This window comes from Bombus vancouverensis, unplaced genomic scaffold (genome assembly GCF_051014615.1).
Source record: "Bombus vancouverensis nearcticus unplaced genomic scaffold, iyBomVanc1_principal scaffold0062, whole genome shotgun sequence".
NCBI lineage: Eukaryota > Metazoa > Arthropoda > Insecta > Hymenoptera > Apidae > Bombus > Bombus vancouverensis.
In genome coordinates, this window is record NW_027468953.1 from 323,364 (window position 1) to 350,833 (window position 27,470).

Here is a 27,470-nt window from a genome sequence, read left to right on the forward strand (position 1 = left end):
TCAAGTATCTTCCATAAATCTTAGGAATTTCCTAGTCGAGGTCCTTCAAACTGAACAAACGTCTGTTTCCAAAGCATTTCTAAAGACCTTTGTCTACTACGGCTTGATAAGGGAAAGTTGGTTTTTCTCACGTATGATGCAACTTTCCTCCCACGAACCACTTTCTCTCGAGGGCGGTTAAGACCCTTCGTTTAACCAATTAACAACGAAGACTATTTCCCTCACTCCCTTAGTCAAAATCGTCACCAACAAATCCGATGGTCCCGTACGCTAGACACACCCATCCTTAGCTTTCCTCCGCCACAGCATCGTCTCCGAACATCACTGATTTTACATCCTTCGAACAGTCAACATCCTTCGACCGGGTTTACACCCGAAGATTAGTCAGTCTCAATCAAGCATCTCGTCAAGCGGTCAGCAATTCGAATACAGTGAGTCGACAAATCCATCAGTATACGCAATAATCCGTCTAGAGACTCAGGTCGCACTCATTCGTAGTCATCTCATAACAAATATTCATTTTGTGTTACACCGAAGTTGTTGGTTTGTGAAAATATATAATAACCTGTTAGCAACAGCGTTATCCTTCATTTAACTACCCTTATTATCCTAAACGAAATAAGGGATCGAGCGATTCGTGGCGTTGATTAGCAAATCGTAACGGGAATTTACGACTCCCGTTGGCGCGCTTCTTCGAGATCGCGTCTCCCCGCGAACGTGCGAAAACAATACGTTACCCGAAGAGTATAGCTACATAGCGGATATAATAGATGCAGTGAAAGAAGAGAAACAAACGGTAGCGTGCGTGAAGAATAAAATAGAAATAGCGGAAAGGAAAGATAAGTCTAATCGAGGAGAAATGAAAACTAATGCCTTTGCTGCAAAAAAGGAAGGATGCTTCAAATGTGGAAGAGTGGGATATTTTGCATAAGAGTGTCAAAATGGCGTCCAAGCGGGAAGCAGTAACAGTTATCGGCGTGGGTCAACACGTGGTCGCAGCAGAGGAAGAGGAAGCAAAGGCAATACGAACAGGGAGCGTGGAAACTTCCATCGTCAATCAGCAGCCGGCACGAGCGAATATGGCAACTCAGGAGCAGGCACATGGATGGCAACAGCGCACGCAGCACACAGCAGCGAGATGAACGAGATAAGTGGTAACGAAATAACATGCCTATTAGATAGCGGTTGTACCGATCACATTATTAACGATGTAAATTATTTTGATAAATCTATCGACCTTAAAGAACCGGTAAATATATATTTGGGCGATAATAGATCGATAAAGGCAACAAAAGAATGAAATGTTATAAGCTATTTTGAAGCATTTGAAAAACGAAATAAAATAAATATGAATAAAGTTTTTTATGTGAAAAAAATGTCCGCAAACTTGATCAGTTTCGGCAAGTTAACGGATAATAATAATATGGTTATTTCAAAAGGAAATATTGCAAAAATAATAGATGAGAACAATAAACTTACAGCTTTAGCGGTCAAAGAGAATGGTACATATAAAATGAAAAGTATATTGAAAGGAAGAAGCACTTAGTAAACAGTGGCGAACGTAGTGATGAGTAAAAAGGAAAGATGGCATAGGATGCTAGGACACGTAAATTTTAGATACTTAAATATTTTGGGCAAGTAAAGAGCAGCTAGTGACAGGCATACCGAATAAATTTGAAAAGAAATTGTTGAAATGTAAGGTGTATATAGAAAGTAAAATTCATAATTTATCTTTCAAAAATAATCGAACTAGGGCTAGGGAGATAATGGAAATTATTCATACGGACGTGTGCGGTATCTTTAAGACTACCGGATTAAATGAAGAGAAATATTTTATTTTATTTATCGATGATTATAGTAAAATAGCTAGGATCTATTGTATAAAATCAAAAGATAAGGTCTTTCATTCTCTCGTACAGTTTGTAAATGAAGTTGAGAACTTAACGGGCAAGAGGTTAAAAATATTAAGATGCGATAATGGAAGAGAATACTTAAACAATCGAATTTATAAATTTGCTAGGGATAAAGGTATCATAATAAATAATTGTCCAACCTACGTACATGAATTAAACGGGACAGCGGAAAGGTATAATAGAACAGCGATGGACATGGCGCGTTGCTTGTTAACGGAAGCGAAAGTACATAAAAAGTACTGACCGGAAATAGTATGTACAGCGGCGTACTTGAAAAATCGAAGACTAGCAAACACTGCAGAGAGAAAGACACCTTTTGAAATATTCTTCGAGAGAAAACCAAGTGTTGAAAATTTGTATCTATATGGAAGTAAAGTTTTTGTAAGAAGGCCAGAACAAAAAAGAGTTTCTAAATGGGATAAGAAGGCAGATATGGGAATTCTGTTAGGATATAGTGAAGTAGGTTAGAGAGTCCTATTAGGTGTAAAAATAACAGTAGCGACATGTAGAGGTCGTAGAAACAGACAAAAAATGTATCGGTTTTGAGGAGAATTCATTCGATGCAGTTAGCGATGATAGTAAAGATAATTTATTGGACAGCATGAATAAGGAAGAGTTAGAAAGTAGAGAATATGAAAATGATAATAGTTCTGAAAGCTTAAAGATTCCTAGGAGATCTACACGTAATAAGAAAACTCCAGTAAGGTATCCAGAAAAGGAAAACAGTAGTGAGATTCACGCAAATTATTGTAGAGTAGATATCGTTTGTACATTTGAGGAGGCGATTTGTTGTGAAAATAGTGAAGATTGGAAACAGGCTATGGATAAAGAAATAGAGTGTCTCTATAAAAACAAAACTTGGAAATTGGTAGAGAGGGTAAAAGGCAAAGAAGTATTAGATGTAAAATGGGTTTACACGAGAAAATCAGATGACAGGTATAAGGCTAGATTAGTGGTAAGAGGATTTCAACAAAGAAACGTAGTCGTTGATGACATATATTCTCTTCTCTTCTATCATATTGTTGTCAAAATGGATTAATCATTGAGCAAATGGATGTAAAAACTGCCTTTTTAAATGGCGAAGTAAGTTCGGAGGTATATGTAAATCAAGCAAAGGGATATGCAGACGGAACGAATAGAGTTTGTAAATTATCGAAAGCGCATTATGGGTTAAAAGAAAGTCCGAGGGACTGGTATGAGTGTTTTGATAGGTATGTGACGACATTGGATTTTAAGAAGAATAACATAGAGTTGTGCCTATATACTCATGGAGAGGGGGAAAATGTTGTTTATTTGCTAATATATGTAGACGATTTGTTAATCTGTAGTAAAAACAAAAAAAGGATACAAAATGTAAAGAAGCTATTACCTGATAAATTTAAAATGAAAGATTTAAGTGAAGTAAAAGAATATTTTGGAATAAATATAGAGTATGATTATATAAAAAATGAAATGAAACTAAGCCAAACGAAATACATTGAATCATTAGCGAACAAATATAAATTACAAAACAGCAAATTGTACTGTACACCAACGGAAACAAATTTAAAAATTGAAAACGCTGAGATAAATAGAAATGACATTGGATACAAGAACTTAATTGGTGCATTGCTGTATATTAGTACAAATACCAGACCCAATATAAGTTATAGTGTGAATTATCTTAAGTAGATTTCAAGATTGTTGTAGCGAGACACATTTTAAATATGCTTTGCGAATATTGAAATATTTGTACCGAAATATTGAAATATTTAATATTAAAGATTTAAGGTTACATTAGAAAAGGAATGAAAAGTGTGAAACGATAGATTGTTATGTGGACGTTGATTGGGCAGGAGATCATTTAGATAGGAAATCTACTTCTGGATATGTAATTAAATTGTATGGAAATGTAATCGGTTGGAAATCTAAAAAACAAAGGTGTGTGACAAAAGCCTGGACGTATGCAGAGTATGTAGCTCTATCGGAAGCGGTGAGTGAATTAATGTCTATTAGAGAAATTATGAAGGTCTTCAATGTAAATCTAGACAATAACCCTGTAAAAATTTATGACGATAACTCTGGAGTGATAAGTATAGCAAAGTACGGAAATTTCACAAAAAATTCTAAACACATTGAAGTTCATTACCACTACGTTCACGAATGCTTAAAGGAAAATAAGATAAATATAATTTAAGTAGGTACAGACGAAAATACTACATAGGTTCTCTAAGAGGTTTTTCTATGTGCGATAGTCGAATCAAAGATTTGAATTTTTCGATTTGATCTACAGTGTTTATATTTTCAATAATGTTAGAAATTTGGACTGAAAACTTACCACCATTGATAAAGCATACTGGCGTTGGCTTTCCGTCGAAGTATACAATTTTTTGAACGATTTCTCCCGATGCGAGGGTTGGTTCTTGCTGCAGCAGAAGGGTATTATTATCTAATTTTAATGTTTTATTGGAGAGTTCGAATCGATATTGATTTAAACCGGGTAAGCCTAATATGCCGTCTTCTATGATAGGGAAATTATCATCTACTAAGAAAAATTCTATCTCTTTGTTGAATAAATTTAGTTTAATTTTGGAATTGGATTCGTATTTGGAATGTTCCATGGAGAATTTCTATGTGTCTGGTATTATTGTTCTTCCTGGGTAGCATCCTCGTTTAAGCAAGTTGATTCCTGCTCCCGAGTCAACGAAAAATCACAATCCTGGTCGTCCTGGTAATTGTAGTCGTATTGTGGATAATCTTCCTGAGGTAGCATTGTTAATTCTGATTGTTCTTGAATGTGGTTTATTCCTGGAGGGGCTTTTGTTTGAGGCGGTATTCGAAAATTTTGGCATTGATTGGCAAGGTGTCCCAATCGATTGCATTTGAAACATTTCGTTTGTGGCCTTTCGTTTAATGGTCGATTTTCAAGCTTTGTAAAATTATTCATTCTTGGTTGAATGTTTTGTGTGGGTGGAGTTTTGTTATTCATGTTACTTGTAATCGTGAAGCGGTTACCTACTGGACGAGACGTCTGGTTACGATAAGATGATGGAGTGGTTGTTTGTCGTGTCATCCGTCTGCGAGCGTTGTCTTCGCGAAAGTATTTTTCCACGTCCATTGCCTTTTTTTCTGCATCGATGATGTTTGGGGGGGGGGATTAGCCAATAGCACGTGTCCTATTTCTGAATGAAGGCCTCTTACATAGTCAATCACAGAAACCATGTATAGTCGATCGTTCATCGCTCATCGAGTTAGTTCGTCTTTATATTCATTGGTAATGCTGTATTGAAGTTTGTTGAAAACACGTCGAAATCTAATGTTATAATTTTGCACGCTTTCGGTTATTCCTTGCTTTATCACTCTTAACTGATCTTGGTGTTCTCTTACTGATGCTTGAGTAGCTACGTTACGTCTTAATCCTTCGTACAGACTTTCGAATTCGTTAATATGGATATTGCGGATTGTCATTGCGGCTTTTCCTACAATTTTCTCTATTTTGATCATTTTTAATAATAACGTTTGTTCGCTACACATCATTCTCATTTCTTTTATTTCACGAATAAAATCTTCTACACTTATATCGTTTTCTCCGTTTAGTATCGGAGATACTAAACAGCTTTTAGATTTCCAGAGTTTGCAGCTGTTGGATTGGATGGTTGGACATATGTTAGTGGCTTTTGTGGCATAGGTGGAGGTGGATTAGTATCGTGTTTTAATACTGATATATTATCGTCATCGTCAGTCATCATAGAACCGAATTCAGTTGATTTTACGTTTATTTGTGGTAGTTTAACACGAGAGAGGTTTCTAGCTAATATTTCCATTTCGTTAGCGCGTTTTCTATTTTCTTCGTTCGCTAATTTTAAAGCATTCTTTATTTCGTTAAATTGTTGTCGAAATTCTTCGTTCTGTCTCTGTATTAAGTCTAAAATTGCTCTGGTAGAGGAATCGAGTGATCCCGTTTTATTTTGGACTCCACTTGTAGAGGGTAAACTTGTCTCGGCTTTTGAGTCTTTCTTGTTGTTCATATTGTCTCTTCGCTAGAGTTACTAGAGAAACTAACTTTTCGCGTTCTATATTGTTTAAAAGAATTCCGACTTTTCTCACCTTGATACGTAAGTTCGTAGAATGAGGTTCCCTTGCGGTGTTTTCCTCTGTGGCGCGTTCAAATGTGTTGTTTGAGTGTCAAACTCGTTCTGTTGATTTGTTCTATGCTGACAGTGGCCCCGTTGATTTGGTCCACCGTGGTAAATTATTGGCACCAAAGTTCATAACACAAGTAGTTCGAATCCTTCGATCTTCAATAATGTCCGTAGACCGAAATCGTAACTTCGTTTACACTGAAGCGAATGGATCCTGGCAGGATCGCCAAAATGTCACGTAAAAATAATGGGAAAATAATAATAAAAAAATGTTGGGTTCTTGAACCAGAGTTCGAGGTACCTTTATTTTATAATAGGATTACAAGTGTGCGATTTGACCGTTACCGAAAGACTGAAAGACTCGATCAAGACTCAGCCCTTCTAGATGTTCGTTTATCTTATGCCTATGCGCCGAATTCATATTCCTTTGTTTTGGAAGTCGGTGTCGTGTGCAAGGCGGTTCAGGTTTCCTGAGTCTGTTGGAGATATTTGTTGACGTTACATGTACGTCAAGACTGTGTAAGTGTCACGAGGCAAAACAATAATATGAGTCGCTCTCGATTTGCATCGTTCTCTAACTCATGTGCCGCTACATACTTATATAGCTACTATTTCTTACAACCTAGCGTATGCAGTTGTGTATGGGGCCTTAGGTTCACTGTTTATAGATACTGCTAGGAATTAATCGAACGAATTCAACGCAGTCGCGTTTACAGTGTTCCGTATTATCGGAAATGCCGAATTCGCGTGGTTTCGCTTTGACGTTCGTCCACGTTGACGATTGTTCAAAGAACAACCGAGTGGCCTCCGCGTCACAGCTACGAAAGACATCGAAGCCGCGACACCCTTGAGTGACTTCCCTATCTTTTCCTAAAACCAAGGATGACGCAACTCAGGCAATCGTTACAAGCGTTCGAACTTCACATTTTCTTACCATACTATCAACAAAAAATGAAAGCTGGTTTTCAATGAGTCATTATATAATTATATGTCGGAGATGAAAGAACACCGGAGCCTTTGGAATTTTGGATAATCCCGCAACATTGTAACCTAGAGTCTACTATAGCTGTAATTGAACAATTGTAGTTATTCAATCCGATTGTAATTGTTCGAGAGTTGTGATAATGAGCTTGGGCTCGAGGCGACAGTCAGTCGCCGAACGTAGCCGCGGTCACGGGATTAACGCTTTGCCTAGCAAAGGTATGGAGTAATTCTATAGCTCTCCTTGAACGAAATATTCGTGGCGACACGCGACAGTAAACATTCCAACGGTTTCTGTCCCGTGGCTCGCCACACGCAGACCCTATTCTTCGAGTAAGATGATTGCCAGATGTCGATGCGTCTCCGCAGTACATGTTCGGCTAGCCCGAGGGCCCGTTATAAATCTTAAGGTTTAGTTAACTAAAGTCCTTCAAACAGACAAACAGTCTTTGTACCAACTACGGGAAGATAGGGGAGACATATTTTTCAACGAGCGGCGTCTCCCACTAGCAACTTTCCCTCGAGGGCGGCTAGCATCTTTTTCTAACTACCGATATGGAGATTGACCAATTAGCAGCAACGTCAATTTCCCTTACTTCCTAAACGAAGGCTTTCCTCGACGAATCCGATGATCTCGTGTCCTTAGACACACCCCATTATAGTTTTCCTCTGTGGCATCATCGGGACGGGAAGGGCATTCTTTTACGCGCTCCCGTCGACCAAAGAGTAACGTCTTTACGCTCAGCAATTATTTTTACGAGTCAGACTTAGATTCAGCGAGAACGCCCATCTGTGATCCCGTTGGCCGCGGATTCGTTATTGAACCGGAAACCACTGTCACTAGTGTCGCGGACATCTCACCGCCGTGGTAGATTGTCAAACCTGTGCTATTCATACCTGTGTCAATAAATCGTATCTTCGTTACACCGCAACGATGGCTACCTTCAATGAAGACTCCTCAAACACCGACAACCCTATCCCCAATGTCATTCCGACATATATATCCACCGAAAATGCGCTCTTGTAGACAAACGCTCGATTCGCGTCATAGCTTTTAAAGCTTGTCGCATCTCAATCCGTTGGAAAAGGTTTTTCCTGTAGCATATTTTATTTTTACGAACCAACAAGGTCTTTGTTTATTTCCTTCTGTTTTTTGCTCCAATTTCCCCATTGTTTTTTCAAGGATAGTATTTCAGAGCCACTAGTCAAGTTTATTGTAACAATAAACGTACGTTTCGGAAACATTTTGTGCTGTGAAACAGAATACACTAAAGTTTGAAGGTCACATCGATTTTCGAAAGTTTATAAATGGAGGTGTATGACAGTATCACCAGCTGTTGCTGTCCAAGTAACTCCAACATCGAAATACTACAACGATTCCAATCGAAAACGCTAAGAGCCTTAATAGACGCACCTTGGTATGTTACCTACGAAACCATCCATCGCGACCTCAAGATACCTACAGTCAAAGAGGAAATATCAAAATATAGCGACAGATATAGGAAAAGAGTCAACAAACACCGAAACCCCCTAATCACTGGACTACTCGATACGACGGATCAGATTCGATTTCTTTTTACTACAGACATGCAAGAAATTCCGTGTTGGAGAGCGATGTTGCGAGTTCGAGTGCCTGGACCATCTGAAGAACGTTACCGGAACTGGTATAGTTTATGTCGTTGATGATAATAATTCCTCCACGACTCAGCAACAAGCGCTACTCTGGGTGATGAGCTTAATGGTGCTGTTGCGGCTATTTTAATTTTTCAACAGGGATCCAGATGGCGCCGTTGACGAAATTCTTTCATTATAAACGTCAACGATCAACATCAGCCATCAGGGAACGAAGAAGGTACTCTGTAACGTGTCTGAGTAATTATACCTCGAGGAGTACATACAGTTATGTAATGAAGATTCGTATGTGAGTGTCTGTTTTCTTATTTCTTTTCCCTTTGTTTCATTTGAATGGATTTTTGTACTCAAAGAGCGACGTAAGATTACGTCAGATACGTTTTTACATATGCTAAAAAAATGGAAAATGATGATGATGAATCAATGACACGTAGAAAATTATAATCTATTGTATTGCTGTTATCTAATGGTGTTGTAGTTGACTGTATGGTGGATGTATCTAATGGTGTTGTAGTTGACTGTATGTTGTTCAATATTGCTATGAAACTCTTCTGATTCATTGTCACTTATACGAAGGATGGAAGTATACGAAATTGATAAAATTATTAATAATATTTACGAAGAGAAAGTAAACTGTTGGATATATGACAAAATAATTCTATTTTAAATAAGAGACTGGTCAGCGTGGTTATTTTGTTAACAAAATCAAACGAATTTAATGAATGTAATGGTAAAGAAGTAACTATAAGTGGCTGTTAAACTATTTTTATGCTTGAAAAGTAATTCGCAAAGTAATGTAAAGCAGTACTACTGAGTTGTACATAACCTCTTTCAGAATTTGTTCTTAACCTCTTGCTTCATAATTTCCTTAATTATACTCTTCAAACTTATTGACTACTTCGATGTTGTTACGAACAGAAACTGATAAAGTATTAATCTTAAATATAGATTGAAATGAAAGCTTGTCACGTAATATATATATATATATATATATATATATATATATATATATATATATGTACTACTTACTCAAACTATGGATCACATAACCTATACAAAAAAAAAAAGAAAAAAATTATTGTACACTATAAAGCAAGAGGTTAAATCTTTAATCTGTTAAGAATTAAATTTTTTATTGTAACTGCGAAAATTATAAAAGTACCAAACGAAGCAAGTACGGAATATATGCGGAATATGAATCGCTCAACGAACCAAAGAGCGGCTCAGTGACAAAATTAGTAAAGTAAAGACCACGAATATTACAACATTATATTCTACCACAAAATAATTCTCTATACAAAAAAGGTACACAACGAATCGATTTTTCACAACGATAAGAGTCAACAGAACCAATCAAGACCAGGCGAGACTCTCATAAGACAACGATATCAGAGGGATCAAATCAGCGACTTCAATCTATGTTACAGAGTATAGTTATCAAGAAAAATTGCTCTTTTCATGAAAAGTATGGTAATGATACTCTTATAATACATTGTATATCTGGCAGTCGGATGTGCCCGTGGCCATCGGAAATGTAAAGACGACGCTTTTAGAAAGTGATAGCGCCATCGCGTTTTAAAAACGCGTTAGAAGAAGGACGGTTTCGCAATCCAAGGCGAATCGAAAAGTGTGCGTGTTGCGAGAATCAGAGTTGATCGAGACGTCGAAGCATAGAGTCGTTAGAATTCAGTTGCGAGTGTAGTCGAGTGTTAGAGTTGCTAGTGAGAGAGAGAGAGAGAGAGAGAGAGAGAGAGAGAGAGAGTTACCAAATAGTTGTCAAGTTATTTGTTGTAAATACGAGCGTTGCATTTAGTTTTCCTGTTAATCAAACATCGTTTCTCTGTCTAACTAATATCTGTATTTTCAATCCATTATTAATAAATTATAATTAATCGGACAAAATTACACCTTTAATATATTCCGATATTACATTATCGTGATGTAATATTTATCATGCTTATTTTGTACGTAAAACGAATCGTTGGAATATTCCCGAAGCTAACGAAGCATTTCCCAAAAGTTAAACCGAAGAAATTAACGCGAATAGTTAAGTGAAATTTTTCCATTAACTTGCTGACCAACCGGCAAATAAAAAATCATAAAAATTGTTTCAATGTGTTGAGGTCACGCATAACTTCTTTTTTCATTGACGATTACCAAACAGGTAAAATTTCGAAATTGTACGAAGGCCACGTGACCAGATCGTATTGGAATTTGAAGTGCATGGAAAAAGACAACTCGAAGTACAAACCTTGAGCTGTACTACTCGAAGTACAAACGTGAACTAATGGATGCAGAAAAGCAATTAACGCCAAACATCCGAACAGCATCTTGGAGCCCGTCATTGTTCTGAAATAAAAGAAGTGACGAATTAAAAAGACGCAGGACTAATAATAATAAAGGAAACTTAGTTCGTATTATAAATTGAATTTACATCAGAAAAGAAGCACGATCAAGCGAAACAGATCGTAGAAATGACAAATATCATCGATATACGTTTCAGTGTAATTTCACTTTTGAAAATTATTTAGTTTAATACGATCGTATTCATCGCTCTGAAACTTTCATTGTGCTGCAATTTGTGCTGCGTCTTTTTAATTTCTCTATCTTTCTGTGTTTTCGGAAAAATTACTTGAAAGATTAAGAATTGCTTGCCTTATTTTATTTTCGATTAGTTAGGATTTGATTATTCCAGGTAAGGTTTATTATTTATAACAGGTTTTATCACTTGTTTATTATTTAGGAGTTTGTTATTTTAGGATTAGTACCTTTTAGGATTTCTTATCCTTCGAGTTTCTGTTTCAGATATCTAGGTCTATTTCAAGATGTTTCATTACATTAGGATTATTTATTCGATTAAGATAATTTAAGAGTTTCACAATGTACAAAGAAATAATCGCGTGAAATTTAGATTTATGCTTTAAACGTATTAAACACGCGGTAATTTCAATGTCTATAGCCTCGAACGTGTTCTGATTAGTTGTGTCATTGTCTGTGACATTGAAATCACAAAAATCCATTGCAAGTGTGCTGTCATGCAATGTGGATGTAATTGGGTTTTTTGGGTATTTCCTGTATCATCTGATTTGTACAGTACTATTTTAACGCAAGGACAGGAAACTTATTATATATTTCCCGTCCATTATTTGAATCGTTGTGAAGTGTAACGAATTATATTCGATTCGAGGAGATGTTAATGAATTACCCATTTCATATGTAATTACATGGAAATAAAAATCATTGCAAAAATAATTGATCTAATGACAACGGAATTTCCAATATTTTTTTGTTTCGTCACGTCTTTTTCATAATATATCTTTTATAGGTACGTGATTTATTAATCGTTCGAATGGAAATAATTATTCGTATAATATTCAAATGATTCTAGCCATAAAATAAATTAAAACGATACCTGTCAATGATATGCAATCTGCGTATGACGTCAACCTCGATCTATGCTTATACAAGAAATTTTATCAATCAATGACTAGATATACAATAATCAAATATTATAAAATTTCCTGAAAACCTTTAGGTGTTAATATTAAGGTGTTAATATCTTTAATATTTGCAAGTTATTGTTTAGCGCTAATTAGTTAGAATGTAACAAGTGGTGTACCAGAATTGAGATAATTAAGCCACACGAACAATCTTATTTAGATCTTTTTAATTTTTTAATTCTCTTTTGCTCTAATACTTCGTAAAATTAATCTTCCTTAGCTACTACACTTCATAGAATGACAAGAGATAACTTTTCTTATATAACGTTTCATTCATAAAATCTATCATTAAAGTATATCTTCATAAAAATATCATTCCATACTAACGGTATATTTGGTGTCATACGAGATAACAGTTACCAGTGATGACATATGTAACTTTATAAAGATATCTCGTTTTATTATATATTAAAAGAATGTACTCATTGCTGCTATATTTCAGATGAAAAAAAGGAGGCAACGATTTTACAGTAAAATCGTTCGTTTACAACTGATTCATTTACATTTCATGATAATACTGTGCATTCTGAATATGCTATGATTTGGTTTAAAATAATAAATAGTCCATTCTTGCATACTATTGCTCCGGCTTTACTTGTATTTTCGATATTGGTATAAATAGAAAGACAATTAATGTCGTTCGAGTCTATTTTCGGATCATTTATATTACGTTTAATCCATATAGTTATTATATGAGACATAGTATCGTAAAATTTGGAAGAATAAAACGTTCGTACAGGAAGTACATTTTATAAGAACTCCAACAAATCTGCGTGTGCACCTAAAATACAAACCGATAGTGATTGTTCATAAGTTTATATACATTATCTAATGTCAATCGAAGGTATCAATTCTTTTTCTCCATAAGAGTACTTTTTCATTTATATGTGTTCAAAAATACACGTGTTCAACCGTGAAGCATATGTCACCTACAACGAAAAAGAGTTTTCCTGTACTTAATATTTCCTTTGTATACCTATGAAAGTCTATTCTTCGCGTAGTATGAAATTATGAATAAATCTGGAATATTGTTCAATCTGAAAAGAAAAATAACTTATTGACATCATTCATTGATACGAGATTCAGAATGTTTGTTTTGTCTTCCGGAAAAAGAAGGCAGCCCTCCCTTTCTTTTAATGTGAAATAGAAAGCGAAAATTTGAAAACAGATTTTTTGGAAATTTACTTGCAAATATCGTTTTCAATATCGTGATTTTCTTCCCAATGGTACTGTACTTTCAAATTTTCCAGTATCCCTCTAAAAACAAAAAGTCGAACCTCGTTATTATTAACGTAGGCATTACAAGGAAGAGAAGTATTAGAAAGCAGCTCCTTTTTATTATGGATTTCTTTATAATCGTGTAAATAAGAAATTCCGGAAATTTTTTCCTCAAGAATTTAATTCTTGTGTTTTGATTGATAATTATTACACTGCATACTAACATTTCGCATACTGTTCGCGTCTAACAATTTCCTAATAATAACTACTTCAAAATTACATATGTTCTTGCACGAATTCAAAAGTACGTATGATACAATTACAATTGATTCTAAAATAATAATTATTTAAAGATATTAAGATACTAATTAAACGTTTCACTATATTTCAAAATCTGGAACAACAAATTTTTATTTATAAAAAATGAAACTGTCTTTATATATTCTTTGTCATGATGCTATTTCTTATTACCATGTCGACATTTTTTAAAATTCATTTTGTTATCTCTACGCAATATGAAAATTCATATACTGCTTAATATTTTTTACATATTATCCATCCACCGCATGATATCTCCTGAAAAATCAAAATATTAATGTTATATTATTACAATGCTTCTTAAATTTCAATTTTTGACAAATTTGAAATCCAATATATTTTGCACAATTATTATTTATCAAAAAATTCTAAGTTAGTAACTTTCTTTTCAAATGGCAAATAACATATACATTGACTTACCTGTAAGTTTTTGTTCCTAATCATCATTTCCTCTTATAGAACATCATTATTGTTCTCATAATTACTACCAGTGTCATAGATATTGTAGTGGCTACAACTGAATTAATAGAAAATGATAAATAACTGTGTATAACACTAACACATAACTGTGTATAACAATGACACATAACTTTTACTTACATATCAGTCGATAAGGGATTACTGTGATATCCTGTTGATGTTTCTTAAGGCACTTGATTAGGTGCGATACGGTATCATTCCTTATGGTATACTGTAGATAAGTATTTTAGAAAATAACAAGAATAAATCTAAATTATTCAGAGGTTCCAGTTTCGGCTTAGACATAAATACAGGACCATTTGCAAAGAAGAAAGGGTGCGTTTCTACAGCCTCGTTATAGTAACCATGAATACCAATCTCTGAATTACTGGTTACTAAACATAAATATCCTATAAAATTTAATATATTTCTTTAATTTTTAATACATACATGAGTTAGTAGTTCTAAATTATGAATCATCCTACCTGTGATATTACACTTTTCCTTATAATATCATCACTCAAGTGAACAACATTAAGATCATGTAAACCATGTCATCCTATCTTACTGTGAAGATACTTAGTTATGTTATCTAACATTATAAAAATATCATCAAATTCAAGTCCTTTTATTCACATCACATGGCCACGACGATCTGGTTCTTCGTTATATAATGTTCTAAAATTTGTCGTATATATAGGATGTACAAACCGTGATATCAAGGTATCAGTTCTTCCTTCCCAAGGGACAGTTTCATTAAAATTCTGATAGAATTAAAAATTAATTATTAATATTCTAACAATCATATATGTTAAATACATTATAGTCAACGATATATACCTGAGCGAATGTAGGGGTGATTCCTTGATAATTATAAATGTCATCAGCCCACATCATTCTGCCACTTCTTTGTACTCCAGCCTCTAGATTAGCAGCCTAAACAAACATACAAAATTTTATAGAAGCTGTACAAAATATAGTATATATGCGCAATATTGAAGCGTTCAAGGGGATATAAAGGTAATGTACATCACATACACGTGTACTCTCATGCAACAAAATACAATTAGATTTAATAGTATAAGCTCTTTTATTCATCATAATAGATTGGAAATTTAAGTGTCTTACGAGGGTGAGTAAAAAGTTACCCGCTCTGTCGGTGTAGAATTTATTTTAAGCAATTGTCAAAAAAGACATACATCATTTTTTGACGTAATCACTCAATTTCTGTATACACTTTGTCCATTTGCTGAAGGACCTTCGTATTTTCTCGTTAAAAAATGTTTTGGGCTGAGCTGCGAACCACGAATGCATCGTCGTCTTCGCCTTTTCATCAGCTTTCTCGGCATCCATCTCGCACAAACTTTTTAAAACCCAAATCTGTCGTGCACTATTGCATAAGCAGAGCCGTGGCTGATTTGCAAATGATTTGCCACATTATCCAGTGTCACTCGTCTATTCCATAGAGCATAAGTTCATGAGCACGTTCAATGTTGTCATCGTGGATGTGGACGGGCGTCCAGCTGTTTTTTCATAACACTTGTGCGATCTTCTTTGAACTTTTGTGCCCATTCAAACACACTTCGTGACAAAACACTTTCTCCATAATGTGCATTAAATCTTTGATAAATATAGGCATCAAACATAACCTCCGACCACAAGAAACGAATCACAGCATCCTGCACTGTTTTCCTGCAAATCGCCATTGCAAAGCGCCATTACTCGCGCAACGGTCACAAACGAATTGACGTAACACAATGAAACCTACGCAGCAGCACTGAACAGATATTGACGTCATACGAAGAGTGCAGATGGATCAATACGGTCGACAGAAGTTTTAACTATCTGGAGTGCGGATAAATTTTTACCGAGAGTCGTATAGGAATCTATAATCTGTAAGTACACCTTTGGCTGAATGGAAATTTCTCTTACATATAGTCAAAAATGCAGAAACAGTGTATTGAATTGGAAAGTGATAAAAAATAAGCGAAGTTTCGAGGTTGCATGTGATTGCATGAGTACACAGGACGTTTTTAGCGAATAAAAAATAATTTTGAAAGACACGAGACTTATCTTGTATTTTATGCACTCTCTGTGTCCGAATCTGCAGAAGCTCTCTATCTTATGAAGTGTTTTAGATTAGCCGGAAAATTTTGTATGTACATACAAGAAGTATACGATCTAAGTGGAATATTCCATTATTCTCTTGATACAACAGAAACGAAATTTACAGAACTTCTCAGAAAGTTGGTTTATTATTACCAAATTAATAGAATTAATATACGTTTATCATCTTTACATACCTAAGTCGTGGAGGTTTATCGTGCGTAAAAAATTAGTGTCGTTTCAAAGTTACATTTCGTACATTTTAAGCCTATAATTTGTAACGTACAAAACAATGTAAATTTGAGCTGTTTCTTATCTCCACAATAAGAAAATCCAACTTTACGTTTTTTACACAATGATATTTATGGAACAGTAATATCATATTATTGCATCGCTTGGAGAATGAAGTCAAGGTACGATGTGACCCTAGTGTAAACGCTGGGATAGCCAGCTGTGCCGCACTTATAAGCGTAAGACACAATACCTATTAAATACGAGGTTAATTCATGTTGTATCAGCAGTGGTCCGCCGCGGTCAGCCTGAAAGGATCGTTAAATTTTTAATCAAAGATACTGAAATATATCGATCGAATTGTATTGAAATTATACTTATATACAGTAATAATCTTCTATTGATTTGTGTATAGAAATACTCCAATTTATAATGTACATGTTATATGTATTTTGAGCAAAACTAAGATTAGAAGGAAATTAGATTAAATACCATAATGAGGTGTGAGAAGTGGGCAAAACTATTAAATTGTGTTTATCTATTATTTCTAATGTTTAAGACGTCGATTTGATGTTAATTCGAATTGACGTGTCTTCAGATACCGTATAGTTTGTAGTAACTCTGTAACTTAATTACCGTACAAGAATCCTCTCCACCCTGAGCATGTTCGGCGCATATTATACCATCAGTGATATCAGGTGCATTAGGAAATTTGGAATAAGCTATTTTGCATTCGGCGTTCTTAATCACTGGCATTTGTACTTCCATTAATGCATTACGTCGTGGTCGTCCTACGAAGAAAATAAGAAAGATATTTAAGACTGGAACTGTTTAATTTTATTATAAAATTGATATCACTTACTATATCTTAATGCTCCCCATCCAGCAACAAGGGGGTTATAGCCGACGAAGTTGCTCTTTCGTAGGGGCTCTTTCGTACAAATGGGATATACGTACCCTGAAAAATAAAAAAATAAATGAAAATGCAGGAAACGAATGACCAAAAGTATGAGAAAGAATTGTACACGCTTTATGACACAATATATGTGTACAGTAAGAAATTTCAGGATATGATACTTCAGTAATACTCAATAGCATATATATATATATATTTGAGGACTTACTCGAAAATGGCACCTCCTCCACCAATCTAAGAATGGCAATATTATGATTGTGTATGTTTTCTATTCCATCCATATGTGCACAATGTGCTGCGGTCAAAACATGCCTAGCCGATATCAGGGAACCTCCGCACTTCCATAGTGGTTTGTCTGGGTTTCGGGGATTACGAAAACCTAATGCAGCGATCCATGGCCAAGCGCCTAAAATGCAATAGTCATAGTTGTGAATATACATAATTTTTTCTCACATAACGAGTAACAACGATTATTACCTATTCGATATTCGATCATACAGCAGACGATAAGTACATACGTACAAATACTCTGAAATAGAGATTTGATAAAGACAGAAATTAAATTTTTATTCCAGTGGAATGCAAATTATCAAATAATTCTATATAATTTCTATTTGAACTATACTGAACTATAAAGTTCAAACGTGTAATTTCTGCCCTAACAGTTTTTGATCTCTATCCATATTATTACTCCTATATCAATTCTTTATTTCAAGCAAAAAGATACTCTTCCTAACATGAAGTAAAAGAAAGAAATAATTCAAGTTAATAAGTAAAGTTACTACCGATGAAATCATAGCATTATTATTTAGTCTAATTGAAATGTACATTGATGTAGTATCGTGGACGAAAGGCCTGGGAAATATCGGGCGAACTATGAACAGTGTCGCGAGAGCCGAGGCGCCGTCGGGCCCATCAATGTGTCATCGGTCTTTTCAAGTGCATAGTTTCGTGGAAAAGACCTACGTGACCCTGGCTACGAGCGTCTGCAGAACACGTGTGCGGTGGGCCTAGGAAAAGGACAACAGAATGCGACAACGGCCAGAGTGTTAGTCGAGGAGCAGAGTGCGAGTCGAGAAACAAAGTGCGAGTCGAGGAGCCGAGTGCGAGTCGAGCGGAGACAGAGTTTGCGAGTGGCGTTGCCGAGAGAGTGTGGATTGCTGTTTTCTGTACGTTTGGTATGAATAGTTCAAGTTAATCAACAATCGTCTTTTTCTGTCTGATTAACATCTCTATTGTCCACTCTTTGTAAACAGTATTACATCACGATATTACATTTATTTCTTTCAACTACTAATTTTCAAATCCTCTGCTGTTCCGTTAATTGAGCGACGCGCCGACTTTTCGTACAAGTATCTTGTATCTTATCTGTATTATTTAGTTATCAATAAAGAAGAAACATTTTCTAATTGTATACTTAAATTTATCGATCAATTATGAACATGTAATAACATTTATTTCTTTCAACTACTAATTTTTAAATCATCTGCTGTTCGGTTAATTGAAGGATGTCGGCTTTCTGTAGAAGTATTTCATATTTATTATTTAATTATGAATAAGGAAAAAACATACAAAATATAGTTTTTAAACGGTTTATTATTTATAAACAGAAACTTTGACTCAGGATATATATACTATATATATTATTTACTTACAATTTTTTTTTTTAAGACTTCAAAGTCGAAACAAGCACAGGAAATTTCCAAGCCGGTTAACAGAAACTTGAATGAGACAAAAGTAACCTTTAGATCTCTAAATGTTCTTCTTCCCCCCTGTTGCTTCCACGTAACTCTTATCCTATTGGTGGAGCTGTGCTGATATGTGAAATTATGACTACATAAAAACATCCGGAAAGACTCATTGAATGATTTTATAGTTTAAGGTTAATAAATTTCCATAAATTAAAGTTGAAAATTTATGAGAACATGTTTTCTGTAACAAAACTTAGTAAAAACAAACTAGTAAGGTTTATAGATTCTTTAATGATTATGTATGTATTCATAAACTAGTTCGATAAACATCGTTCGATAAAACGTCGAACAACACACAACATTGAAGCGCGAAATTTCAAATTCAAGGAAAGATAAATAACAAATATTGCGAACAAATAATAATCTCATGTAAGAAAAAATAAAAGGGATAAAAGTAGTACAGAAGATAGAAAAATCTATAAAACTGGTGGCTGGGAAATAGAAAATATATAAATTTATGTTATTAGAGTTTAGTACTTCTGTCGATCAATGTGTTACGACCGTTCGCGGAGAGACGCAGTCGCAGTAGCGAGAGGAGTAAATTCTCGCTACGATTCGGTGAATCGACGCCGCGAAGTAGTCGTTCCCCTGTTTCGGTTAAGATAAGAGGTGGTTAAATGAATATGACACAGTATAGTAAATTATATTTCACCGTTTATTCCAACAACTTATAACGAAGGCAGTCACGCTGGTGTGTATGTACGAGATTTTTTTTTTTATTTATTTGTTGAAATTACAATCAATTCTCGCGTTGAGAATATGTACGAGATGAATGAGTGACTGATCTGTGGGTGTGTCCTACCCGGTGGAAGGATATTGACCGTTCGAAGGATGTGAAATCAGAACTGTCTTGGGAGACGATGCTGTTGTCACGTAAAGTCGGTACTTGTGTGGTAGTAAGAAGGCTGAGTCGTAACCCAACTACTTATTTTCCTTTATAAATCTTTATTATAAATGTTCACACTTACAAAATAATACCGACCTGGAGAAAAGGGGTTATATGAGTACAGCAACTAGAAGAAGAACAAGAACTGCCCGAGCTGGGTGAAGTCTTGGTTTATATACGTTTTGGTTTTAGGATGTTGAGGGGCTAGGTGTAGGTTATGATGTAGAAAGTGTCCGAAGGTCAGGGGGCCATATCCTATCTCTGATGTAGACTGAGGTGCATCACAGCCTTGGTGTATGTTATGATGATAAGGTGGTGATGTGTCCAAAAGTGTTCGAAAGTCGACCGTCGATGTATTATCACTGATGTAGGTTGAGATGTGATTGATGTCCCACTGTCTCGGAGGAAAGCTAAGGATGGGTGTGTCTAGCGCACGGGACCATCGGATTTGTTGGTGACGATTTTAGTTAGGAGAGTGAAGGAAGTGGCTTCGTTGTTAATTGGTTAACGAAGGGTCTTAACCGCCCTCGAGAGAAAGTGGTTAGTGGGAGGAAAGTTGCAGCATACGTGAGAAAAACTAACTTTCCCTTGTCCAGTCGGGGTAGACAATAGTCTTTAGAAATTCTTCGGAAACAGACGTTTGTTTGGTTTGATGGACCTTTTCTAGGAAATCTATGAGATTTATGGAAGGTACTTGAAACTATGGAGGATACGCTGCGAGTATCCGGTGACATCTGGTTGCTATATTGCTCGTGGTGTGACGTAACAAAATGGAATAGAAAGATTGTACCACAGACGAAATTATACTTTATACTTTATTATACTTTATACTTTATTATACTTTATACTTTATTATTACATTACATCAATTGAAATCTTTGGAATTACAACGATTCGATACACATTTTAACGTTTTAAACGTTTTAACGTTTAACATTCTAACATTCAGTTAGAACTTTGTATTGATTAGAGATATTGTAACGACCAGAAATATCGATACATATATCAATACTTTTACCTCGAAATTCGTAGATTCGTACTCTTCATTGTCCATACAAATTGTGTCATATATGTCCAAACCAAATTTAATTTCCAATTTAAAACCAAAATTCTTTTTCGAAAATGGCACTTCCAATTCTTCTTATTCTCACTATTTAATTGCTAGCCGTATCAAGTAACAACGAAAAAAATAATAATATCTAAACGTTAAGCAGGTCCATATTTTTGGGGATACAATTAAAAAAGTAAATCGTCGGTGGAATATTGTTTCACCTATCAAGAATTTTGGAAGATATAATTAGAAAGGTACAACCTGGGTAGAAAATTGTACTCCTTATCGAGCATTTTTGAAAATATAATTGAGAAAGTGGAATCTGGATAGAAAATTGTTTTACCTACGAAGCATTATAAAAAGTAAGTTTAATAAAACTATACCTTGGATATTTCATATATTTTTTCATATTATACGCATTCGTTAAAATTTTACACTCCCAAACATCCTGCTATACTTGCACAAAAAAGCGCAGTCTAGTAATATCCCCCTCACTGCTCCTCGCATTTTCTTTCTAATCATCTCTCGTTCGCTTTTCCTGATATTATTCTCAGCGTAAGTTCAGAGTGGCGGTTTTTAAACTCAGGAACGCGCGGCTGTTCGTTAAATGAAATATCAAACGTAAGAATTGCCGCAGTCTTAACGCGAGATAATTCATTTCGTGGCACAGAGCGCACGTCGTTGAATATTAATTCATATCTCGTATAAGTTGCGAATAAAAAAAGCAGATAAAAGAGGACAAAAATCCGATAATTACCGCGAATCTTTACGCAATTTCAAGAAATACGAAAGAAATTTGTTTGTAAGCATGCTACTAAGTATTATTAGAAGTACTGTACTTTCGATATTTTACATATTCTTGCATATTTTCTACATTTTTCTGTATTTTTGTATCCTTAAACTTTCCGTAAACGCGTAAACGTCTGCGCTCTGACAATGACAAGGAAGATTCTACTGATAAAAATAAAGCATCGAATTTCACCGAATTCTCAGAAATGTAATTCTCAGATCACATAAATTAAAAAGAAAGAACAAAAGAAAATACAGATATATATATATACATACCTCATACATACTCGACCGGAGTCTTGTTTCGGTGGCGTCGTTGGGATGACGAGCAGTCTTGCTAGAGAGCTGATCGGTGAAGGAAGTCGAGTGCCTTACGAGCAGGGAGTGGTGCACGTGTGAGTTAGAGCAAGGGAACCTGTCCTCCCGTTCGTCACGGATTCGTTATCAAGCCTGAGGCCCTCGTCACTAGTGTAACTATCGACAATAAAGGTACCCCACGCGCGACCGGACGATGGAGAACTTCAACGCAGAACCGCTACCTCCCGCGAGCCCTCCCCGGGAGGGCGCCTCGAGCTCGGACTCGGAGATTCAGACTCGACATATATATTATTATATATATTATATATACTATTATATCTATATAATATATGTATTTATATCTATAAATATATGTATAAATATATCTATTTAAAAAAATAAAGTTGACCTTCATATATCGCCAATAATATCGCGTGCGTAAAAAGAAACTAATTACATTTAATTCTTTTTTTACATTTATTTATTTTTTATTATTATCTTTTTCACAACTAATTATATTTAATTATTACATTTACATACATTTAACTATTATTACATACATTTACATATATTTAATTATTATTTTTTTCATAATTATATCTCGTTTGAAATATTTTTCGACATAATTAATTGTTTCAAAAACACATATTCCAGCCTTCTAAATGATTTATTTTGCGTATTATACGAATTATTCCATCTATAAATAAATTGTTCTCTCTACACACAAACACGCACACAGTCTGTTAATTACACGAGTTAATTGTAACATTTTTCTCGATAAGTTGACAGAGCAAGGAAAATGAGCGACGAACATATCTACAAACTAATCTACTTCAATGCCCGTGGTCGTGCCGAACATATACGGTACATATTTGCATATACTGGCATCGAGTATACCGACGAGAGGATCTCCGAAGAACTCTGGCCTGAATACAAGGATTGTAAGCGTGAAGAATCGATTTTTACTTTCATCGTTCAACTCTCAGATATCTACCATTTACTCAAACTTTTCTGTATATAAAACTTTCGTTTCACGTGCAGGCTAAACTTACTTAAAGTAAAATTTCATACGGAATAAAGTCGAACTTTTCATTAAGTTTTGCTTCCGTAATGTCGTGTTTATCGAATACCAACTTAATTCACTTACGATTCTCGAATTTTTGTGTTGCAATCTTTATTGTTTTCAATGAATCGAAGCATTTCGAATATTTTGAGAAAACCGTAAATAGGTGACTTAAAATAGGAATACAAAAATACTTCTACGTTTCTCGTTAATTTAAAAACTTTTTAGGACTTGTCGGAAAAAAAGGATAAAAAATTGAAATCAGTTCGGAAATGAACAAGAACATAGCTAAAAAGTCGAAAGAACAAAGCAGACATAAAATTCGATCTTCCGTTGCGACATTTCTATCGTAAATAGTATAATAAAAGTTTTACGCAGCATAGTCTTCGATATAATCTTATATGTCGCTTGCAGATAGAGAAACAAAAAATCAACGTAAGTCTGTAAATCAATCCTGTCGGTGTAAAACACAAAATTACGTTCGCAAGAGACATTCGATTTATATTCCTTGCATTTCAATTTTCATTACAAGAACCGTGTACATTTTCTAATATTTTTTCCGTGTCTGGTATTATCTTTTATCCTTGATTTTAAAAACTTCTGTTCTTCCCAACAGTCAAAAACACGCGATACCCTGTCCATCGTAATCGTAAGAAAAGAAAAAAAGGAGAAAGAAGACATTTCTGTATTTCTTTACTAGGCCATGTTGATTAAAACCGAAATGATTTCGATTCATCTATTCACAAGAACGCAACGGCCTCGGAAGCTGTGTTGTGATTTCCTATCGATCGTTTCCCTCTACACAGTGTTCATATGAGCCATGTTTGTTCTTAGCAATGCCTTATAAAAAGCTGCCTGTGCTGGAGATAGACGGGAAACCGGTAGCGCAGAGTAACGCTGTGGCGCGATACTTGGCGAGGAAGTACGATCTAATGGGAAAGGACGAATGGGATGCGATGATATGCGACGAGCTCGTCGATACTCTTGGAGATTTGAAGCAAGGTGAGTAACTGATGAGATGACTTTGCATTTGTCTCACCACAGAGACAGACGTTCAAGAATTCATTGTGAAAAGACGAGTACAAACAAGATACGTATGTCTTTCCGTTAAGCGAATGTTACAGTTTGTTTGCAAAAGTCAGTTTTTAGATTATAGAATCGTAGATAGAATTTAGAGGATAGAAACTTTTAGTAGTCACTTTTAGTTTAGTAAAGTCTTATCGACAATAAGCAGACTACGTTATGATACAACGATTCCAACTAAAGATTTCTATCGACATCACGAATTCGATGGCTTCCAAATTTTCTGCTCTGCAATCTCAGACGCTCAACTCGAAAGAATCTTTTAGATCCCCCGACAAACACTCGACTCAGGTTATCTATTATCGTAACCTTTCTACGGGATTTTTTTTAACTGCGTTGCGTTAACGAATAACGGGATAACATCACGTTTCTCTCAACGCCTTTCAACGTTCTACAACTTTTATTCTTTGCAAATCCCTGTCTCTATATGATAAACGCTGGTTATCCGCGGAAGGAGCGAGGACAACGAAGTGTTACTCAATGATCAAAGACAGGAAGATCCTGGTACGCGATAACGTTACTAATTTCCAATTACGATATGTGTGATTACGTAACATCTGCTGTCTGCATAATGCGTTAACGATCTGCGCGTTGATCGCATAAATATAAATCGAAGGGAATGGAATCGCTCGAAACTCATGCAACTATCCGCAGGTGTTTAAAATCGTGTTTTTACACCGCCAACGTAACGTCACGCCAGTCGAATCGAAAAATTATTACTAGACAGAGAAGGTGAACAAAAAACGAGGTAAATAGGCTACCGATTGAATAATATCATAACGATCGTATCTCTGGTTTTTGCTCGTCTTTTACATTTGTTTCAAATGTATAAAATATAATCGTATCGATATCGTCCACGATTAAAGCTATCCATCCGCCATCGACGAGGAACGAACGATTATATTTTATCATTTATGCGAATCCTTCTCTTCTCTTCTTTCTCTATTTACGCCCCTCGCCTTGCTTCGTACCGCCGATGATTCACAATTCGATGCACCTGAACAGCTGGAACGTCGCAGATTTTTCCGTACGATAACAAACGTGTTTTTGATGGCCTGCTTTAAACCGTGACGATCGCCATGACGTGCATCAATTGTCGAATGATGTAGTGCGACGATACTCCCACGCAACTTTTTTTACGCTGTTTTTCCCTCTATTTTTTCTTCCTGTGTGTTATCACATGATCATGAGATACCTGTATAGAAGATGCAAAGAGTCTGTGAAGAATTTACAGATATTTAAGATTATCATAATGATTAAGCAAAAGCTAAGACGCAAAATATTGCTCAAGATGTAATTATGTAATATTTACTCAATTTCTAGAAGACTGTTTATATCTTGTTGTTATTCTTGATATGGAGATAAATATAGTATACTTTATTAAGACCTAGATAAAAGACTTTTTTCTCGTTTCTCTTCTCTTACTTAATCACTAAGAGTTATATAACGTTTATTCGATAATTCTGCTTCTCCTGACCTTTCCACAAATGGTTGTTTATATCTCGACATTCTTGGTACTTTTAATGAAATTTTAATAACAGTACAGAAGTAAATAAAAAAGCTCTAGGTAGAAGCAAGGATTTACTTACCTTTCCTTTCTCGAATCTCAGTTAGCAATGTTGTTCCTCTTGAAAGATTTTCCAAGTTTCCAAGACAATTTCCACGCTGGTAACATTGTATATATTTCAAGTATCGTGAACCACAGGAACTTGTTGAGGCAATATTGAAGAAAGCAAAGAGAATGAAGATTAAATTCTGACAATAAAATAAAAATCCAAATTCTTCCTAAAAAGCTAGTGATCTTTAGTTAAGAGTTCGATTTTTCACATTTTTCAAGGTAAATTAAAAAAATTGTTTAATAGAGGAGGTACAAAATAAATGTATACAAACCTTTTTTCAGACGACATGGGCGGACTTCGTGTTTGCAGCGGCCCTTGAAAATTTCGAGTATATGTTTGGGGCATCAGCTTTGGATAAATATCCAGCTCTTCGAGCATTGAAGAGAAGGATTCATAGAATACCGGCTATTTCTCATTGGCTGATTAGGCGCCCATACACAAACAGCTAAAAAGCTAAAAACGTGTGGAAAAAAGATGACCAGTACACCACTACATATATGTAGTATCGTGGACGAAAGGTCTAAGAAATATCGGGCGAACTATGAACAAGAGCGAGAGCCGAGGCGCCGTCGAGCCCATCAATGTGTCATCGGTCTTTTCAAGTGCATAGTTTCGTGGAAACGACCTACGTGACCCTGGCTACGAGCGTCTGCAGAACACGTGTGCGGTGGGCCTAGGAAAAAGGCAATAGAATGCGACAACGGCCAGAGTGTGAGTCGAGAAACAGAGTGTGAGTCGAGGAGCCGAGTGCGAGTTGAGCGGAGACAGAGTTTGCGAGTGGCGTTGCCGAGAGAGTGTTGATTGCGTTTTGGTAAAAGTCGAGTCGCTATCTAGTCATTTAGTTGCGCTGTTTTCTGTACGTTTGGCGTGAATAGTTCAGGTTGAAAAACAATCGTCTTTTTCTGTCTGATTAACATCTCCATTGTCCACTCCTTGTAAATACATTATATCACGATATAACAAACAAAATATTGACGAAGCACGGCCTGTTGTTAGGCACTGATTTTCTGGATCAGGTAGAGTTACGGGTTAAACGGGGCGAAGTGACTTTCTTGCGGCTTGACGAACAGACTAACAAGGACGTGTCGGATGTGTTTAGAATTAACGTAGTAGAACAGACTGACGAAACAGACCTAACACACGTACAGGAACCGCATTATCGTGAAGCAATTCGAGATATCGTTAGGGGGTATAGGCCGGAGAAGAAGCGAGACGTCGGAATAACCGCAAAAGTAGTTTTGGAAAGCGACAAGCCGGTAGCGCGAAGACCGCGAAGACTGGCGCCGTCGGAAAGAAAGGAAGAAGATGATCTGATGGAAGTGTGGACAAACGAGGGTGTCATCAAATCGTCAGACTCGGAGTATGCGAGTCCGATAGGTGTAGTTAGAAAGAAAGATTTGTGTGTGCGTGTGGCTAGATGGGCCTTGTTACTAGGCGAGTTTAAGTATCAGGTGTGTCATCGGCCGGGGAAAAGTATGCAGCATGTAGATGCTCCGAGTAGGAACCCCCTGCCGAGCACTATGTATGTAACGGAGA

The 27,470-nt window shown here is 35.7% G+C and overlaps 1 protein-coding gene and 2 long non-coding RNA genes across 5 annotated transcripts; 1 reads left to right on the top strand and 2 right to left on the bottom strand.

Annotated features, from left to right (window-relative positions):
* The first annotated feature begins 368 nt into the window (after nt 1–368).
* On the top strand, nt 369–26,852 carry LOC143304893 (hematopoietic prostaglandin D synthase-like). Of its 2 annotated transcripts, none has more exons than XM_076627445.1 (4): nt 369–431; nt 22,952–23,110; nt 24,067–24,234; nt 26,216–26,852. In XM_076627445.1, the coding sequence occupies exons 2-4, from the start codon at nt 22,969–22,971 to the stop codon at nt 26,251–26,253; spliced, it is 348 nt and encodes a 115-aa protein (XP_076483560.1). In that variant the 5' UTR covers nt 369–431; nt 22,952–22,968; the 3' UTR covers nt 26,254–26,852. The 2 variants fall into 2 exon arrangements, with proteins under 2 accessions (XP_076483560.1, XP_076483559.1); XM_076627444.1 differs by lacking the exon at nt 369–431 and adding an exon at nt 19,403–21,445.
* On the bottom strand, nt 12,317–15,838 carry LOC143304896 (uncharacterized). 2 transcript variants are annotated; one of them, XR_013061571.1, is made up of 6 exons: nt 15,291–15,838; nt 14,983–15,078; nt 14,628–14,906; nt 14,104–14,552; nt 13,333–13,941; nt 12,317–13,184 (listed from the first exon to the last, which is right to left on the bottom strand). It is a non-coding gene; the product is annotated as an uncharacterized LOC143304896 (long non-coding RNA). The 2 variants fall into 2 exon arrangements; XR_013061570.1 differs by lacking the exon at nt 12,317–13,184 and having other exon boundaries at nt 13,465–13,941; nt 15,291–15,785.
* LOC143304899 (uncharacterized) lies at nt 22,818–26,057 on the bottom strand. The gene is made up of 2 exons (XR_013061573.1): nt 25,905–26,057; nt 22,818–25,510 (listed from the first exon to the last, which is right to left on the bottom strand). It is a non-coding gene; the product is annotated as an uncharacterized LOC143304899 (long non-coding RNA).
* Nucleotides 26,853–27,470: the final 618 nt, after the last annotated feature.

Bases quoted from the DNA above. Each gene is read 5' to 3' on its own strand.
- LOC143304893 (XM_076627445.1), top strand. From the start codon at position 22,969: ATGAGCGACGAACATATCTACAAACTAATCTACTTCAATGCCCGTGGT. The intron at 23,111-24,066 runs GTAAGCGTGAAG...GTTTGTTCTTAG, and splicing joins CTGGCCTGAATACAAGGATT to CAATGCCTTATAAAAAGCTG. The intron at 24,235-26,215 runs GTGAGTAACTGA...ACCTTTTTTCAG, and splicing joins TCTTGGAGATTTGAAGCAAG to ACGACATGGGCGGACTTCGT.